At 40.8% G+C, this 20,756-nt stretch overlaps 1 protein-coding gene and 1 long non-coding RNA gene across 2 annotated transcripts; one reads left to right on the forward strand and one right to left on the reverse strand.

The window, feature by feature from the left end:
• Nucleotides 1–1,842: 1,842 nt before the first annotated feature.
• LOC138945492 (uncharacterized) lies at nt 1,843–7,131 on the reverse strand. Its single transcript, XR_011449015.1, has 3 exons — nt 7,017–7,131; nt 2,523–2,641; nt 1,843–1,861 (listed from the first exon to the last, which is right to left on the reverse strand). It is a non-coding gene; the product is annotated as an uncharacterized lncRNA (long non-coding RNA).
• A 69-nt stretch (nt 7,132–7,200) lies between these two features.
• Nucleotides 7,201–20,076, forward strand: LOC138983889 (uncharacterized). The gene is made up of 4 exons (XM_070357222.1): nt 7,201–7,667; nt 9,368–9,483; nt 14,073–15,989; nt 18,233–20,076. Exons 1-4 carry the CDS (start codon nt 7,397–7,399, stop codon nt 19,919–19,921), a joined length of 3,993 nt encoding a protein of 1,330 aa, XP_070213323.1. The 5' UTR covers nt 7,201–7,396; the 3' UTR covers nt 19,922–20,076.
• The last annotated feature ends 680 nt before the right edge of the window (nt 20,077–20,756 follow it).

The raw sequence follows: 20,756 nt of genomic DNA on the forward strand, positions 1-20,756 counted from the left end.
TAGTCAAGTCAAGTGGGAAATCGAGACGAGGGTCGTGGTGTACGTGTGTGTGTGTGTGTGTGTGTGTAGAGCGATTCAGACTAAACTACTGGACCGATCTTTATGAAATTTTACATGAGAGTTCCTGGGAATGATATCCCCAGACGTTTTTTTCATTTTTTCGATAAATGTCTTTGATGACGTCATATCCGGCTTTTTGTAAAAAGTTGAGGCGGCACTTCACACCCTAATTTTTCAATCAAATTGATTGAAATTTTGGCCAAGCAATCTTCGACGAAGGCCGGACTTCGGTATATTGCATTTCAGCTTGGTGGCTTAAAAATTAATTAATGACTTTGGTCATTAAAAATCTGAAAATTGTAATAATGTTTTTTATATAAAACGATCCAAATTTACGTTCATCTTATTCTTCATCATTTTCTAATTCCAAAAACATATAAATATGTTATATTTGGATTAAAAACAAGCTCTGAAAATTAAAAATATAAAAATTATGATCAAAATTAAATTTTCGAAATCAATTTAAAAACACTTTCATCTTATTCCTTGTCGGTTCCTGATTCCAAAAACATATAGATATGATATGTAAAAACATGCTCAGAAAGTTCAAACGAAGAGAGGTACAGAAAAGCGTGCTATCCTTCGACTTCTCAGCGCAACTACTACCCCGCTCTTCTTGTCAATTTCACTGCCTTTGCCACGAGCGGTGGACTGACGATGGCGTCGATGCTACGAGTATACGGTTTTGCTGAAAAATTGCAGTGCGTTCAGTTTCATTCTGTGAGTTCGACAGCTTGACTAAATGTTGTATTTTCGCCTTACGCGATTTGTTTTTCTCTTTCTTGTCCTCAGCCATTTGCTTTTAACCTCTATCAAGTTTTAAGTACCTGAACACACACACACACACACACACCTGGTAAACAGCAACTCATTAACAGGAATTCTGCCTTTTAAAGTTTCGCATTTTATTTGTCAGGCTTTCAGCATAACTGACAGCTTTGTGATGCTACACACCAGTTTCACGCCTGTTACATCCTGCTTCATGCATGCATTACTCTCTTTTGCTTGTCCTGACCTTCCTTTGTACACACATACACACACACACCCTCTCTCTCTTTTTCACATACTTATTTGGTTGTCCTTCACACAGTAAATAAAAACGCAGAATGTTCACTTTAGAAGACTAAACAACTTTATCATTTTTGAAGTTGCTTTGTTTTCGTTTTGTAGGTTTAAGTTCCTAATTTGAGGAGGGGAGGGGGGGGGGGGGGGCAAGGGGAGGGGGAGTTTATTGTTGGACATGCAGTGCAGTTTTCCAAATAGAATGTATAGAAAACCTGTGTTTACCACTGTGCCCTTCTAAATTATTATTGTTGACCCACTCATTGCATAGCTATCTTTCCTGGATCTGTGTATCTGTGAGAATATAAAAACAGACTTTGTAGATTTGACACACTGCATAGCTATCTTTCCTGGATCTGTGTATCTGTGAGAATATAAACACAGACTATGTAGATTTGATTGAAACTGGTAATTGGACTTCCATGCTTTGATCCATTTCATACGATTTCTACAGACCTCTGCTTTCTGGATGACATTTACTTCCGATGTTGCTCATTCACACCAGAAAATGCCTGGCTGCACTGGATTGAACTTCAGAGTTGCAAAGGATGATCTCTCACATATATATACAAAAAAATAAAACAAAAATTCTGCATCAGTCACTCCAACGGCACAAGGCTTGTTCATTCTTTAAACTTCCACTCTTGTCGGCACATAGGACAAGGTTGATGAACTTGTTGGGAATTCAGCCATTTGACGATGCAGTGGATGTGGAAACAGTGAGAACACTGACCCCATACTGAAACACAGAAGAGAACAAATTGATAATACATGTAGCTTCAAAAGGGAGGTTAAAATAAAAAAACAAAAATTGAAGTCAGTTTAAAAAATAATGATAATAAAACACACACATACACGCACACAAGCGATCACACACACACACACACACCACACATACACCACACACACACACACACACACACATAAGCAAAGAGCTTTCACGGTCATATTCACAGTCAACGAGTTAGACAAAACTAAATAAAATTATAATCATGATAAAAATTAAAAAAATTAATCATTTTGTAGTTGAGTTCAGAAAAAGTGGAACTGGAACAAAAACAAAATGATATACAAGAAAAAGCCAAATACTTAAATGTAAGAAACAAACTCTTGTACACTCACGAGTGGGTTTTTACATATTTTTGTGTTTCTGTAACCCACTGAACTCTGACATGGATTACAGGATCTTTTCCGTTAGCACTTGGTCTTGCGTGTACACACGAAGGGAGATAAGGCACCAGCAGGTTTGCACGTAAGTTGACCTGGGAGATTCTAAAAATCTCCTCCCTTAACCAACCAGGCGGCCCCAGCCGGGATTTGAACTCACGACCTTCCGATTAGGAGGCCCATGTCTTATCCACTACACCACTGTGCCCTTTTGTAAGAAACAATCAGCTAACCTAGAGGACAGTCGTCTCCTGGCAGCTTGCAGTCCGGACAGCAGCCGTCAAAATACATGCGACAGATTCCACACTGGTCGTCATTTGCAACCCACCGCCAGGAAGCCACAGCTGTCCAGCTGCACAAGTAATATTGGTAGAAAAGTAAAATCAAGTCAGTTGACATAGCATTAATAAATTAAGTTTTGCAAACAATTAACACAACAAAATGATAATGTAAAATGGTGTGTATGCATGAGGAAGGAATTTATCTTTGAATGTGTCAATACTTCTGCCCTGTATAAATTGATGCAGCTGTAGCAAGAAACTGAACAAGTTAGAGGCCAAACAAAAGCTCTCCAAGTTGAATTTTGGTAGAAAAAAATTACTTGATAAATCTATTAAAAGAAGCCTTTTATTATTAGAAGGAAAAAAAGTCTGATTTGAAAATGAGGATTTCATGTTGAAGGTTTGGATGAAAAAGCACAAACAAAACAGCTTTAGTGTTTTTCTCAAGCCTCGATCAACCTTTAGTCATTAACACATGTATGCGTTTTTCTTTGGGCACATTGTTATGATTAACAATAACAGTACAAATGATCTGACATGTGATGTAGGAGGTCTCCTTTTTTTTTGGCCAGGACATTTGGACCTACACACATATTTTTTTCAATACAGGTCTAACTATTGTCACCTTGGTTTTTGAGTTGTTTTTAAACTTTTTTTACTTTCACTTTTCAGGTCTTCAACGTTCACTAAGAACAAGACCATGATCATTGTTGTCTCCCCAGAATGTCTAGAAAGGCACATGATGTCTGTTATATTCTATAGAGCTTCTTGTTAAAAACAAATCCTTTAACATACTGCAGGTATATGGTTATACAAACCTACAGATGTTTGCCTCAATAGATATTTCGCCTTGTTAATGCAGTTGGTAGCGCCACTGACATATTTATGAATTATAATTTATATAATTTCATCGTGACACACAGAGATTGCTCTTACATTACTTGTAAAAAACACATTTTTATTATTTTTTTTTTTTTTTGCTGAACGCCCAGCCGACCACGAAGGGCCATATCAGGGCGGTGCTGCTTTGACATATAACGTGCGCCACACACAAGACAGAAGTCGCAGCACAGGCTTAATGTCTCACCCACTCACATTATTCTGACACCGGACCAACCAGTCCTAGCACTAACGCCATAATGCCAGACGCCAGGCGGAGCAGCCACTAGATTGCCAATTTTAAAGTCTTAGGTATGACCCGGCCGGGGTTCGAACCCACGACCTCCCGATCACGGGGCGGACGCCTTACCACTAGGCCAACCGTGCACTTACCCTGAAAACAGTTGCAGCGATTGTCCAGAAAGAGTCGGCCACAGACAGCAAATGAAACAGAAAGAGTCTTTTAGTTACATCAAGTTTGAATAAAAACAAAATTTCAAGTTCTGGGCACTTAAAAAAGTTGTATGTTTCTGCTAACATGGCTACAAAAAATAGGGTAGGTAGGTAGGGATTTTTGATTTTGTGTGTGTTTTTTTTGTTGTCGGTCAGGGTAGAAAATAACTATACAGTGACGCAAAGAGACTGGACTTACTATACAAAGAGAAAGACAACACATTACAAAACAAATGAGACACAAGGGATGCGGGGTTATCCCCCTTGTGTCGTCTGCCGTCTGTTACTTTCGTTTTGACGCTTTTTTTTTTACAAATGCAATAAAAAAAGTCTAGGGTCGGCGGGAAAAAACTAGGTAGGGTCGGGTGACCAGAAACATACAACTTTTTTTTGTGTGCCTAATACGGAGTGGCTCGGGTGCCAACAGTCACCAGTAGCTCTCAAAATATACCCTCCTTTTTGACGACCCTAACACTGACAGTGTGCATCTATAGAGTAAGGCCTAAAAAAAAAATAGGTGACCTACCCTATTTTTAGGGGCCGACCCTATAACTTTTTATTACATTTGTCAAAAAAGAAAAAAAAAAAAAAACAACGAGTGCACAAAACGCAATGAAAGCGACAGCGCTCGAGTCGCACACTTATTTCCCTGTCAAGTAGGTTTAATTTGTACACATTAGAAAAAAAAGTTTTAAAAAAAAAAAGTGATTGCCTACCTTCCTACCCTATTTTTTTTGGCTATGTTACCGTAACCACACCTAATTTTTTTTTTTTGCCTAATAGCACAGAGGGTATCTTTCAACCTGTATATATTTTCCTGTTTTAAACTCTTTTTCTCAGTTATAACAAACCATAAACTGTCTGCTTCGCATTGACTTATTTCGACAGTGCTGACACATGATTTAGCGAACTGCATCTCTCGCTTCGGTCAGTCGCTCATGATCATCCTGTGGCGGAGATACACCGAGTCTTTCTGAGTCTAAAACTGATCTCCATACATTTATCTTTCTCTAACAAAACAAGGACAACAGTTCTTTGCATTTAACTTTAAAACATTTATTATGAAAGACTCAATGGTCCTTGGAATAAAACTAAAAGGAACCAAATTTATTTGGTAGCTTGTCGAGGGTGCACGTTCTGGAGCCGGGGAGGTCATTATCCAACTCGTCTGTTCTCCAGCCACCGCCTTTTTAATTAATATGTTTACTTTTGTAAATGAACTGATGTTATTATTAAAGTAAGTCCCCGTGTTCGAGTTCATAAATTAACAAGTCGCGTAAGGCGAAAATACAACATTTAGTCAAGTAGCTGTCGAACTCACAGAATGAAACTGAACGCAATGCCATTTTTCAGCAAGACCGTATACTCGTAGCATCGTCAGTCCACCGCTCATGGCAAAGGCAGTGAAATTGACAAGAAGAGCGGGGTAGTAGTTGCGCTAAGAAGGATAGCACGCTTTTCTGTACCTCTCTTTGTTTTAACTTTCTGAGCGTGTTTTTAATCCAAACATATCATATCTATATGTTTTTGGAATCAGGAACCGACAAGGAATAAGATGAAAGTGTTTTTAAATTGATTTCGACAATTTAATTTTGATAATAATTTTTATATATTTAATTTTCAGAGCTTGTTTTTAATCCAAATATAACATATTTATATGTTTTTTGAATCAGAAAATGATGGAGAATAAGATGAACGTAAATTTGGATCGTTTTATAAATTTTTATTTTTTTTTACAATTTTCCGATTTTTAATGACCAAAGTCATTAATTAATTTTTAAGCCACCAAGCTGAAATGCAATACCGAAGTCCGGGCTTCGTTGAAGATTACTTGACCAAAATTTCAACCAATTTGGTTGAAAAATGAGAGCGTGACAGTGCCGCCTCAACTTTCACGAAAAGCCGGATATGACGTCATCAAAGACATTTATCAAAAAAAGGAAAAAACACGTTTGGGGATATCAATCCCAGGAACTCTCATGTAAAATTTCATAAAGATCGGTCCAGTAGTTTGGTCTGAATCGCTCTACACACACACACAGACAGACACACACACACACACACATACACCACGACCCTCGTCTCGATTCCCCCATCTACGTTAAAATATTTAGTCAAAACTTGACTAAATTAAAAAGTGACTTCTGTCAGTGTCAGATATGATGCTACTGCAACAGCAAGTGCAACACTGAATAAATAAGTGTTGAATATATGTACAAGACTCCAGTTCAAGATAATGATCTGGATACTCAAAATGTCAAATTAATTTTCTCTTTATATGAACTAGAACTTAGTCAGTTACTGAGTTAGTGTCCACAGTATAAATAAACAAAACAATTTTGTTTTTAATACAGGAGAAAAAGGCAATGGGACATTTGTCCCCCTCAACCAAATTCCGATGGGACACAGTCTAAAGCAAGAAGCACCAAAGAGGCCTGTACGCGTTTTGACTCAAGATGCAAAATGGTGCCGCTATATCGTGTTATCTGTGTGTGTGTGATCCGATGTAAAGTGTACATTTGGTGGCACAGTGGTATGTATCTCAATGCACCCTTTGATGCACTGAAGGGAATTGTGATGGGACATTTTCAGATTTAATGCGCCAATGGAGCAGGGCGCACTAGTAAAATGTAAATGAAACCCTGTAATATAATTTGGTTCAGTTCCTGTAATGAAAAATTTCATTTTAATTTATTTAAGCACTCCATTAGATTAATATCAATCTGTTTTGTCCTTCATTTCTTAGCTGCATATGTTTTATGTTTGAGAGAGAAAAAAATGAAACTTCAAGAGGAGAGAGTCAGACTCAGAGAGAGAGAGGGGGGGAGGGGGGGGAGAGAGAGAGGAGAGACAGGCTGAGATATGTGCGACACGCACTCGACTGGAGTGCGGAAATCTGCGGTAGAATTTTGCCTTTTTTTGGCATGCGTGACGCGCTCGATACGAGTGCAGAAATCTGCGGTAGATTTTTCGCATCCGTGACGATGTAATGTTTGCTGGGGAGTGAGAGTGAGAAAAAGATAGAACAACATTGCTTCAGCATGCCAAGCAAAAGCACAATATCGCAACGAATAGAGTAGAAGAATACATTGAACCTGTGTGGCATGCGCTTACTTTTGATTTTTACTTTCATGTTGATTCGTTGGTTTTCACGCTGACTCTGGGGTTCGTACCAGACACTTTTCGTACTTTGAAGAGAACAATGAAGCGACCTATAACAATGCGTTCACGCCAATTAAAAATCAAGCTGAACAAGAATATTACATTTTGAGTATTAACAAAGAAATGTGACCCAAGAAGATTTCCATTAGTTTTTATTTTTACTTTAGTATAATGAAATATTATGGTAGTCACATTTTTAATTTTTGTAACTTAAACCATGCACAATATTTTAATTTAGCGAGACATTCCTGAACAATCTCCAGGGTGATCTCCCTTTGAACAACTTCCGGGCACATGGTTTGCGAGAAAAACAGCCATCTCGTGAATAGAAAATGGACCTTCCTGTTTACTTTCCCAGCGACTGTAACAGACGTCTTGCTGGATTGCAGGACCCTTTCAGAAAGAATTTTAACGTGGTTTTCCAAGACTTTGGTCGCTATGGACACGTGAATGTTGAGTTTTCAGACTCTGCACATGATGCACAGTCACAGTCACATTCTCAGCCCGTCTATATTGCTCAACGAAAACATGAGAAGGATCAGGATAGACGTCATTTGTGTGCTGAGATGCCGACAATTCCCCTGTCAGCCACACCTGTTAAAGGTGATTTTGATGGACTTGATTCGAAAGATGTGACACTGTCACTGACAGGGAGCAGAGACCGAGAGTGTTTTTACAAATTATATGGTGTTGACATCTAGCCACAGGAGATGGGCACCTATTTTTCCGCCATTTTGACAGCGTAATCTAACACAGCCACTCTGTCCTGTTCGAGTACTGATCTTTTTTTGTATTGATAGGGATGGCCAAATCTCAAATGTAACTCGCCAGCTGGGCGAGGAACCGCAAGAAAGTCTCTAGCCCGTCAGAAATTTCACTAGCCCGTTATATATGTCACACACAAAAATTATGAAACGGTGACACTGACAGTATGATGGACTGTCAGGTTTATTTTTACACGTGAAATAGCGGTGATACGATCGACCACTGGGCTGTGGTCAGCGATTAATAATAATAGTCTTTTGCAGCTGGCATCTTGTCTTGCTTTTGTTTTGGTACTATTCGTCGTGCATTTGTTTTCCACCAAGACAATACAGTGAAACCCCCCTTTTACGACAAGCAAAAATCTGTGAAAACCATGGTCTTAAAAACGAGGTTAATTACTGTGGTTAGGCCAAAAAAAAAATAGTCTGTTTACGGTAACCCGACCGACCCTATTTTTTTCGCGCGACCCTAGACTTTTTTTTTGCATTTGGGGGAAAAAAAAAAGATCCCGACCTACTGACCCTATTTTTTTGGCCTATGTTACCGTTAACAGACCTATTTTTTTGTTGGCCTTATATCAATCAATAGGAAGCTTATATAGCGCGTATTCTGTGGGTACAGTTCTCAGCAATTCTGAAATAGAAAAGTCTTTTTAACAAAAACAATTTTTAAAAAAGGGGGGGGGGGGAGCTGTACTAGTAGTACAGCCAAGTAGAATAGAGCTATAAATTGACATTGTGGCGTAACCCTAGTACAGACAAGCACATTTTCGGATGGCCAAATAGCAGCCACTGTGACTTGCAAAGGAGAATGGAGACGGATGAGGGTGATACATGTACTGTAATTTGTAAATTCCATACTGCACTGTGCAGTTAACATTTTGCAAAGTTCTGACCAAGATTTGTTTTTAGAATGCAGAACAGTTACATTTTTGTGATTAGGCCAAAAAAAAAAATTGTCTGTTTCTGGTAACATGGCTAAAAAAAATAGGGTCGGTAGGTAGGGATTTTTTTATTTTTTTTATTTTTTTATTTTTTTTACCCCAAATGTAGACCAATAAAACTAACTTTAAAAATCGCGCAAAGAGACTGGATTCACTATACATAGAGACAAGACACTCAACACATTTACAAATCGTCAGCGGACTTTCGTTTTCACACGTTTTTGTTGTTCATTTTCTCACCCTGTCCTTTACCACCAAAAATTTTTTTTTAAATTTTGAGTTTGGAAAAAAAAAGTTTAGGGTCGGCGCCGAAATTTAGGGTCGGTCGGGTGACCAGAAACAGACAATTTTTTTTTTTTTGCCTTAAAAAAACAACAAGAAATGTGTTTTGGTTTCTGGTGCTGCATTATATTGTATTCTGTTTTAATTGCCATTGAAATTATTTGTTATTGTTTTAATTTGTATGTAAAAATTTTGTGATATTACCCTCATCTGAATTTAGTCTTTTTAATGCTTTGCTTGACTGTTTGACAGTTATTTATTAATAAATAAATCTGTTTGTTCATTAGTTTATGTCCTTTCTTTCTTTTAACAGTGCGCTACACCTTTTGTGATGCTGTCATCAGCGGACTCCCAGAGCTCCCTGCAAAAGTGATGAAATTTTCAAGGTCTTTGGGACAAGTTTCTGCATCCCTGAAACAAGGAGTTACAGTAAGGGAACAATTAATAGCTTCCAATTAATATGATGGTGCAGAATTTTGTAAATGTTTGAAAACTTTGACATAACTGTGTGATTTTTTGCAAGTTAACGTGTAGCTGTAAGTGTTATGAAAATATTTACTCCCTTCCCCCATCCACCCTGCAGACCTAAAAGTGGCGAGTATTCTACTCGCCATGGCGAGTAGAAACATGTAACTGGCGAGTAGAAATGTTCATCTACTCACCAAATGCGTGTAAAGTTGCTGAAACAAATTGTTGGTTTGGCAAGTACAGTTTGCTCTCTGGCTAGTAAATTTTCAGAATCACTTGCCAAAGGCTAGTACACCATTTGTTGGACTTTCAGGGCTGCCCTGTAAGATTGTTTTAAAAGCAAATAAAACCCCTACATTTTGCCTAGAATCTCATAGTCATAATGAAACAAGTCTGTCTGTACGCTTGATAAATATATATCACTTGGTAAAAGCTTCAAAGTTGAAATTGCTCTTCTTCTGATCACTTCTGTAAGTTTTAAACTGTTGAGAGTGTTAATAATAATACCCACACCTTTTTACATTTAGTCAAGTTTTGACTAAATGGAACATAGAGGGGGAATCGAGACGGGGGTCGTGTGTGTGTGTGTCTGTCTGTCTGTCTGTGCGTGTAGAGCGATTCAGACTAAACTACTGGACCGATCTTTATGAAATTTTACATGAGAGTTCCTGGGAATGATATCCCCGGACTATTTTTTAATTTTTTCGATAAATGTCTTTGATGACGTCATATCCGGCTTTTTGTAAAAGTTGAGGCAGCACTGTCACACTCTCATTTTTTAATCAAATTTATTGAAATTTTGGCCGAGCAATCTTTGACGAAGGCCGGACTTCGGTATTGCATTTCAGCTTGGTGGCTTAAAAATTAATTAATGACTTTGGTCATTAAAAATCTGAAAATTGTAAACAAAAAATAAAACAATTATAAAACGATCCAAATTTACGTTCATCTTATTCTTCATCATTTCCTGATTCCAAAAACATATAAATATGTTATATTTGGATTTAAAACAAGCTCTGAAAATTAAAAAATTATGATCAAAATTAAATTTTCGAAATCAATTTAAAAACACTTTCATCTTATTCCTTGTCGGTTCCTGATTCAAAAAACATATAGATATGATATGTTTGGATTAAAAACACGCTTAGAAAGTTAAAACGAAGAGAGGTACAGAAAAGCGTGCTATCCTCGGCGCAACTACTACAGTAGAACCCCCTGTTTACGACTTTGGAAAAACCTTGAAAATTAGGTCGTAAAAAGGGGGAGTCTTAAAAGGGGGGTTTGAGTTTTTGGCCGGTCGGTCATGAATTTGGTTGCAGTGTATGTACTGTCATGTTTACACACAAACACACAGTTGCAGTTTACTGTCATATTAAAACACACACACACACACACACACACCCAAACACATTACAGCAGAACAACTTGAACTCAAATTTCAAAGAAAATTTACTCATGGCGTAATGCTCGCTCCCCGCTGAGTGAAGCACATTTGACATTATGGCGCAACCAGTAAAATCCGAATGTCCTAACTCGATAGAAAGCATAACGACTTTTCTCCCGAATCATCTTTCCGCTCATATGAATGATTCGTCGCTTTGCATCGCTAAACTTGACCACGATCGTTGAGGTCTTCGTACAGGCTCCTCTCTTGGCGTACTTTCGCTTCGCTATCCTTCTCACCATCTAGATAACACCGAGTCATTATCCTTGACGACACACAGGATTTTTGTATTCCCGACTCCCAAGGAAGTCGCCGCGGATTGCCACTTCGCTCGATTTGCGATTACTTTATTAGCTCTCTACTCAAGAGTCGGCGCTTTTCTTTTTCTTTCGCGAATCTTCATTTGTCAACAAGACAGTCGTCGTGACAAGATAGCGTGCAGAAAAAAACCCGGATGTATCAGGATCTCGCGCGCGCGAGATTTCGTTTTATTTCTTCTCGCGATAGTTGGAGGAGCGAGAGCCGCCATGTTGTGTTTTCGTCTGCTCGAAATATGCGCAAAAGTTGTACATCATCCCAAAAAGCTTGGTCGCAAGTCGCGTTTTGGGTCATTATCCTTGACGATACACAGGATTTGCGTCTTCCCGACTCCTAAGGAAGTCGCCGCGGATTCTATCGTGCGCGAGATTTTTTTTTCTCGTCGAGGAGCAAGAGCCGCCATGTATTGTTTTCGTCTGCTCGACTACAAATGCGCGAAAGTCGTAATTCATCCCCAAAAGCTCGGTCGTAAGTCGCGTTTTGGGGTGAGTCGTTCACTGGGGGTTCATTATATAGTAGAATGCATCCGTGGTAGCAAAATCGGTCGTAAAAAGGGGGTGGTCGTAAACAGAGGGGTCGCTAAGGGGGAGTTCTACTTCTACTGTACCCCGCTCTTCTTGTCAATTTCACTGCCTTTGCCACGAGTGGTGGACTGACGATGCTACGAGTATATATATACGGTCTTGCTGAAAAATTGCATTGCGTTCAGTTTCATTCTGTGAGTTCGACAGCTTGACTAAATGTTGTATTTTCGCCTTACTCGACTTGTTATTATATTCTCTTTAATTTTTCTTTTTACTGCTTGCAGATTCATTGATTTGATTGTGAAAGTTTTAAGTTAAAAAGATAACGGCTGAATATTCTAAAGTATTATCTTTTATGCCAGACTATGAGTATGACACAACAATTTAACCACTGACTATTTCATCCCTGTTTTATCACTTGATAAAAGCTTCAAAGTTGAAATTGCTCTTCTTCTGATCACTTCTGTAAGTTTTAAACTGTTGAGAGTGTTAATACCCACACCTTTTTATATTTAGTCAAGTTTTGACTAAATATTTTAACATCGAGGGGGAATCGAAACGAGGGTCGTGGTGTATGTGCGTGTGTGCGTGTGTGTGTGTGTGTGTGTGTGTAGAGCGATTCAGACTAAACTACTGGACCGATCTTTATGAAATTTGACATGAGAGTTCCTGGGTATGAAATCCCCGAACGTTTTTTTCATTTTTTTGATAAATGTCTTTGATGACGTCATATCCGGCTTTTCGTGAAAGTTGAGGCGGCACTGTCACGCCCTCATTTTTCAACCAAATTGGTTGAAATTTTGGTCAAGTAATCTTCGACGAAGCCCGGACTTCGGTATTGTATTTCAGCTTGGTGGCTTAAAAATTAATTAATGACTTTGGTCATTAAAAATCTGAAAATTGTAAAAAAAAATAAAAATTTATAAAACGATCCAAATTTACGTTTATCTTATTCTCCATCATTTGCTGATTCCAAAAACATATAAATATGTTATATTCGGATTAAAAACAAGCTCTGAAAATTAAATATATAAAATTATTATCAAAATTAAATTTTCCAAATCAATTTAAAAACACTTTCATCTTATTCCTTGTTGGTTCCTGATTCCAAAAACATATAGATATGATATGTTTGGATTAAAAACACGCTCAGAAAGTTAAAACAAAGAGAGGTACAGAAAAGCGTGCTATCCTTCTTAGCGCAACTACTACCCCGCTCTTCTTGTCAATTTCACTGCCTTTGCCATGAGCGGTGGACTGACGATGCTACGAGTATACGGTCTTGCTGAAAAATGGCATTGCGTTCAGTTTCATTCTGTGAGTTTGACAGCTACTTGACTAAATATTGTATTTTCGCCTTACGCGACTTGTTATTATTTTATTTTTTGAGTCACTTGAGAAAAAGTGACTCTATGTAATCGGTCAGTGTTAGTCTGTCCGGCCGGCCGGCCGGCCGGCCGGCCGGCAGGCCGTCCCGGCCGGCCGTCCGTAGACACCACCTTAACGTTGGACTTTTCTCGGAAACTATCAAAGCGATCCGGCTCATATTTTGTTTAGTCGTGACCTCCAATGACCTCTACACTTTAACGATGGTTTCGTTGACCTTTGACCTTTTTCAAGGTCACAGGTCAGCGTCAAAGGAAAAATTAGACATTTTATATCTTTGACAAAGTTCATCGGATGTGATTGAAACTTTGTAGGATTATTCTTTACATCAAAGTATTTACATCTGTAGCCTTTTACGAACGTTATCAGAAAAACAAGGGAGATAACTAGCCTTTTCTGTTCGGCAACACACAACTTAACGTTGGGCTTTTCTCGGAAACTATAAAAGTGACCGGGCTCAAATTTTATGTGAACGTGACTCCCAGTGACCTCTACACTTTGACGTCTGCTTTGGTGACCTTTGACCTTTTTGAAGGAAAAAAATTGAAATATCATATCTCTGAAACTATTCATCGGATTTGATTCAAACTTTATAGGATTATTCTTTACATCAAATTATTTACATCTGTATTGTGTTGTGAATAGCAATTTCTTCCTGTCCATCTGATGCCTCATATAATATTCAGAACTGCGAAAGTGACTCGATCGAGCGTTTGCTCTTCTTGTTCTTTTTACTGCTTGCAGATTAATTGATTTGATTGTGAAAGTTTTAAGTTAAAAAGATAACGGCTGAGTATTCTAAAATTTTATCCTTTATGCCAGACTATGAGTATGACACAATTTAATCACTGACTATTTCATCCCTGTTCTGTTTGAAGTGGAGCAAGACATTCTGGACGGCCAAACGGACGCTGGACGAGACAAACCAGCCTGAGAATCTGTCTCCATTTCAGTTGCGAACGTTGGAGGGAAACTTGCCAGAGAGTGTTCGCCGTGTGGTTAACAGACACACAGACCTCTCCCAGAGGCCTATGTTTAAATCCTATAACCCCAAGTACAGCGGAGGCTTGCTCGCTTGTGTCAGTGACGTTCACAATGGTGATAGCAGTCATTTGCTGTTTCATGCTTCAGGAGACAAGCGAAATAGACTGATGCTGACGCAGGTATCTCCATCTGACTCACACATCTTGGCATCTCAGGTCTTAACAAAACAGCGGGTTGAGAGTGCTTTTCAAGTTCACGCCGAGTGTGTACACAATCAGATCTATGTAGGCGTGAGACACGAAGACTCCTTTTCCGTATTCTCTGTGCCATCAGCTATTTCATCCCAAACAGGGAAGGACTGGGAAGGCGGAACTCAGAGTCTCTTCCAACGACAAAGTCCACACACAAGTGATCACAGAAAGGTGTTTGACGCTGAGTTGAAGTTTAAACTCCTTGGTTCCTGCAACTTTCATGAAGACGAAGAGCTTCCGACATCGCTCTGCATCAGCCCCTACCTTCCAGGGGAAAGTCTGTTCTGCACAGACGGTGGCACTGTGTGCATCTGGAGTGCTGAGCGAGGCATACAGAGGACGTTGCAGCGCTTTCCTAGGTTTGCCTGCTCTGATCCTTGGCATCATGCATACTACGCATCTCATCCTCGACACGTCGTCCTGGTTGATCGCACAGCAGCGCAGATGTGGGATCACCGTGATGGGTTTCGCAACTCTGTCGACCTTTTTGCCTTACCGAGTCAACTCGTCCACAAAAAAGAGAGCATCATGGGTGCTCACCTTCACAGCAAAACTTCACCTCTGCACATTGTGGCCACCAGTCACTGCTTGTTTTTGGTGGACCAGCGCTTCTCAGGCACACCCGTCATGCAGTGGTACCCAGACTTGAAAGGACCGCTGCAGTATTTAGTCTCTACAGACTATGCTACAGACAGTACAGTGCAGAGTGGGGTGGTTTTGGCAGGTAGTCAGTACCCGGCTGAAGTCATGTGCTATCCTTTTGATCATGGAAGTGGGCATGCAGCCACAATGCTTCTCAACCCCTGGCGACTGTCAAAGATTAGTGACATCAGTGATACAGATCGCTACAACTGTTTCTTAGGTGATGCAGACTTGTCCGTTTTACATGAACGTGCTGAAGTCTCACTTGCTGGTGTGGCAGTTGCGAGTGGTTGGAAACCCGATTCACTGGTGACTTACCAAGCAGACTGTTACGGAGAGGTTTTCTTCCAGCAGTACTCAAAGCCAGAGAACCTGCGTGTTGCACGTAAAACAGGTGTCCCACCCCACGGGCATAGAGATAACTGCATTCACCAAGATGTTCAATGTCACGTGAGGTCGTGGGTTCAGCGTGTGCAGAAACGGGTTGACTCTTCGCTACGACATGAAAGGAAGAATAGGAAAGAGGAGAATATGCGTGAGATGAACAATGGTGAGGACAATCTTGGAACAGCTTTAACAGGTAAGGCAGGCACAATGTGTTCGCTTTGTGGTGACACTAACAGCACAGAGGGTCTATGGACAGATTCTACACAAGAGAAAAGAGTGCTCTGTGCAACCTGTAAACTGTACCATGCGAACGTCAACAGCCAGACGACCTCGAGGAGGCCGATTTCCATGTCCCTGCTGCAACGTGCACAAAGTGAGCAGGAAGACAGAACTGACGGCACAGAGAAGGACCAGTCATGTTTAGATGGCGTTGCACCTCCTGTGGAGAGCTACACTGCCGATGCCAATGCTGGTGTTCTGCTCAAACTGATGAAAGGAGACCCTGACCTTGCAGAGGCTGTACAACAGCGGGTATGTATATATATAGCATATAGCATGACTTCCCTTCTTTGTCTCTGTTATTCTAGTGAGAAAATATCCAGCGATATTTCTCCGTAGGCCTAAAGTTCGGCCTTGACCTAGGCAAAATAACTTGTGCAGCCGCAGTGACAAGTAAATGGAAAACTTGAACTCAATTTACAGCTGCAGCACGTGGGTAGCACCTGCACAACGTTATCACTTAACGTTTATTCATGCGTAGTGTTCTTCTTCTTCAGCGTTCCAGCGTAGTGTTAAAACTGCGCCTTGCCAAGACTGACACAAAATATAGTTCTACAACTTCTCCTTACTTTGGTCATGCCATATATATATACGTTACAGCTACGAATCATCCATGGTATCGCATGGTATTTTGTCTCGACGGGGTGAATGAATATAATGAAGTCACTCTCGGCAGAGCCTCGAGTGACATCATATTCATTGACCCAGTCTTGACAAAATACCAAGCGATATCATGGATGGACAGAGCTGTAACTTATACGTACTGCAGCACTAATGTAGAAATTACCTGTACTAGAATTCGGAAAGATGAGTGACACATGATTAGGCAAATGATTTATGTGGAGTGAATTTACTCAAGAATGTTTATAGTTTAGAAATGTTTTGACTCCAGTACCTTTTATTTCTTTTCTTTTTTTCTTTTGCTTACTAGTTACTCGTGCACAGGAATTGGTATTGAGACATTTCAGTGTAGTACATTTACTGCAGAGATTCCAAAAGAGAGGGTGCATGTATATGACGGTGTATCTGCTTTATCCCAGAAAAGTCTGTTCTGCTTCTTCTTCTTCTTGCGTTCGCCGTCACACCATCAGGTTAGTCTGCGAGACGAATGACGTCGTGGCTTCCAGGTCTTGTCTACTCTTTTTGGCGCAGCAAGACGGACGAGAAGGACCTCCAGTAGCTGAGGTTGGACTCCTTTGAGGCTTGGAGCCCGGCGCTGCCTCACCCTGGAGGGACCTCAGTGGGCAAGCGCCATGAGTGTCGCTTCTATCTGATGGTGTAATGGTTGGCGTTGATGCGTGGTACCATGGTTTGTTAGAGTGCGCCGTGCAGCCCAGTACCTCCGTCTTCAGCACTCGAGGTTTCTGTTGGGGTTACCTCACCCTTAGCTCATGGCCCATACGTCCTACCCTGAGAGCACAGGGGGGAGGATTTGCCGGGATCCCACCCGGAGCTAGGGTTTTAATGCGCCCATAATCGCATTGGATGAGTCCCGCGCCGTCGAAGGGCAATGGAGCATTTTGAAGAGAGTAGCAGTGCCGCCTGCTACCCCACTCCACCCTGGTAGGAAACACCGCCAGTTTGGTCCGCGGCCGCAAGCGGCATGTCTTCATATCCCTATCCGCCTCCCGGGGACGCGCTGGGTTGGGGGTGGTCGCCCCACTGAAAATCCCACACTGGGTTAAAGAAGTTCAGCCTGTTCCAGGAAAAGTCTGTTCATAATTAATCAATTTTGTAGGGTACAAACACTGAACTAATTATCTCTTTTTTACCTGAGTTACACTGTAAAATTGCTTCAAAATGCAGTTTCACTTTCACAAGTAAGAAGTTTCAGTCTTGGTGTGTTCAATTTCTAACGTATTTTAGCAGTGATGGCCAAATCGTTCGCCCGGTCGCCAGGGGCGAGTAAAAAATGTGCCATTGAAACAAAAAAGATTGATAATTCAAAGAACACTGGCGTGTGGTCGGAGTTCGATGGGGGAGACGATGGTGGGTTCTATTTTGTAAAATATTTTCAAGAACATGGAAAGACAGAAAGGACGCATTTTTGACTGGAACAAGATAACTGAAGTTGGAAAATATCAAGTCGCACAAAACTTAAATTGCTCACAGTTTGAGTGCAACTTGCGCGAAGAATAGTATCACCCCCCCCCCCCCCCCCCCCCCAAAAAAAAAAAAGAAAAGCCAGACAAGATACCAACTGAGAAAGACTATGCATCACTGACTGCAGCCCAGTTTTCCATCATATCACCGCTATTGAAATAAAACCTGCCAGTGATTCATACTATATCCGCACTGTTGTATTTTTGTGTGTTTGGTATGTAACCAGCTAGTGAAATTTGTGATGGGTTAGCGACTTTCTTGCGGTTACTCGCCCGGCTGGCGAGTTAAATTTGTGAGATTCGGCCATCCCTGATTTAGGTTATAACACTACTGGAGTTTTACCTGTAGTGTTTTTCTCATTTCAAAGTTAATTGTCATGGTTACGTTTTCAGGAGGAGCTGCGCACCAAGCTGCTGCAGGAGCTGAAGGAGAAGACGCGAGTAGCACGTGAAAACAGGAGGAAGCGACGAGAAGCTAAAGCTGATGAGCTTGATAGTGTCACCAACAGAAGCAGTTCTGCAGCTTCCACTTCCACTCAACCTCCAGAACACAGTGTGTTCAACAGCGAAGAACATCTGCGTCAGAATGCTCTCATTCAGGAGGTCATGTCCAGAGGCGGAGAGACAGAAAAGCCAGTCACCATTTCTCAGGATTTTGTCGACGGAGAGTTCTTTTCTGATTCTGACAGTGAAAGTGAAAACACCCCACCACCAGGTAGTAAGAAGGTGGACAAGAGTTTGGACCTCTCAGAGGAAGAGGAGGAGCTGCCTACAGAAGCTCCACATAACGTCTCTCAGGCTGATGATGATGAGTTTTTCAGTTCTTTTGATATGTCTGAATCAGGGCCGAGCTGGTCATCTCTTGGAACCTTGAAAAAATCCCACAGTTTATCTCAGGAAGACGAGGGTGTTTTTGTCAGTCCACAGTTTGGCGCTCAGCCCCAGTCACGTTCTTCTAAAGCTATCAGATCTATTGCAGACCTTTGTGCTTCAGAGAGTATGTCTCAAGATGATGATGATACATTCTTTGATGTTTCTGATGCTGGCTCTGATTCTTTGTTGAATTTTCCTTTGCTTTTATCCGCTGCAAAGAAAGTGAAGAAGTCTAAACGCTCAGTGTTATTATCGCAGCAATCTTCTGAGGATGAATCAGATGTGTCAAAAGGCAGCAAAGCTTCATCAAAGACAAAGGAGATACTGGAGTCTCGCACCTCAAACCAGCCTGTGGCCGTGCCTGTGTCAGCTGGTTTGAAAAACACTGGAGAATTCAAAGTGCCTTCTTCAAAATCTACAAGGAAGTCGGAGAAATCCACCGCTCCACACAAACAGCATGACGAGACTCAGTCTCTGAGTCTAATGTCCAAGTCACAGGGTTCAAAATCACGTTTGAAACTCAAAAGATCACGCTTGTCTTCATCTCAGTCTGTTGATGATGATGATGAGTTTTTCAATTCCCAGAGTATTGGATGTTTTTCTCCGCTTCTGACTTCCACACAGCAGGAGGGGCAGAGGAAGGAAGCAGCTGACTCGAGTGACTCGGATGCAATGTTTCTGTCACCTTTGCCGATGGGTCGTCAATCACCAAGTGTAGGTCGTAGACGGTCTAGCAAGTCATCTCGAAAACTCTCTCCTTTCAGTTCTCCAACCACTGCAGTGTCCTTGTCTGCAGATGTAAGGCAAAGGGGAGCTTCCCCTGGTGCATTGTCTTCTCCGTCCAAGTCAGCAGAAATCAGAACAACACCAGTAAAGAGACCAGCACCTCCTTTACAAGGTATTCACACTATGTCAGAAAAACATTTAAAACAGCAAAGTGTCAGTCCATTACTAGCTCGACTTCAGGTACAACGAAGTGTAACCCCATCGCCAGCAAAATTGCAGTCACTATCGTCTGTAAAAACGGTGACAACTCCACAGATGAAGACATCTCCTTTTTCCCCAATAAGCAGCCCTTTCTCAATACCTCAGACGTTAAAATCCCAGCTGTCAGCAACAAACGCTTCACCATCACCAAAATCTCTTTCAGGGGGAAAGGGCAGCAGTGGCAAGAAGAGTAGGCGATCGCTTATCAGTGGGTTTTACTGATTTGTTTTGGTCTCACTTGGACTGTCTTCATACATGTATATGTGTGCATGAACAGTCGTGGCTTCAACAAAGTCAGGAACTGAAGCATGTGGAGCTCAGCTTGGCAGAAGAGAGAGAGTGTCTGTGCATAGAGAGAGGGAACTTTCTTTAAAAGAAACTAGGGGGGGGGGGGGGGGGGGGGGTAGGGGGGGGGGGTATTGTTTGGGGGTATTTTGTGGAACCAATGTGCCTATTGAATATATATTTTTTGTTCCGTTTTATATCTAGTTATAATTCTCTTTCATGTGAATAGGCGCTTTCCAGAAATAACTCTTAAGATTTTCAAGGGCCCTGGTGTGGCAGAGAAAGCACCCCAGACACTGAGGCAAGCGCCAACACATTGCCAATCGTTTTTTTAACGTCACTCTCTAAAAACATTGGCGACTTTAGTCTTAACTGGTTAGTTTTTATTTCCTCACTTATAATATCAATTCAGTATTTTACCATTAATTCATAGCAAAGGTGTATTGCTAGTGAAGGCTTTAGTTGCGATCATTAATTCATCAAACAATGTTTGTGTGTGTGTGTGTGTGTGTGTGATCACAAGATAAAAACAATTTAATCCTATTCTAACATTAAAAGTGTTTTATGGTTTAAGAGCGTTTTTGCCATTAATTTTACTCGATGCCTTGATAAGGGGAGAATACCCATGATAACTTAATGTCCAGAATATTAATTATTTACAATAATGACCTCCCTTGTTCAGCAAAACGCACTTATCCCTATTGTCGTGTATTTCTAGTTACATGGCATTGTTATTGATGATATTCGTCCTCAAATTTATTTGATTTAAGAT

This window comes from Littorina saxatilis, linkage group LG1 (genome assembly GCF_037325665.1).
Source record: "Littorina saxatilis isolate snail1 linkage group LG1, US_GU_Lsax_2.0, whole genome shotgun sequence".
Classification (NCBI taxonomy): Eukaryota; Metazoa; Mollusca; class Gastropoda; order Littorinimorpha; family Littorinidae; genus Littorina; species Littorina saxatilis.

Excerpts from the sequence above, each read along its gene's own strand:
- LOC138983889 (XM_070357222.1), top strand. The coding sequence starts at position 7,397 with ATGGACCTTCCTGTTTACTTTCCCAGCGACTGTAACAGACGTCTTGCT. Across the intron at positions 7,668-9,367 it reads GTCAGCCACACCTGTTAAAG|TGCGCTACACCTTTTGTGAT; the intron begins GTGATTTTGATG and ends TTCTTTTAACAG. Across the intron at positions 9,484-14,072 it reads CCCTGAAACAAGGAGTTACA|TGGAGCAAGACATTCTGGAC; the intron begins GTAAGGGAACAA and ends TTCTGTTTGAAG.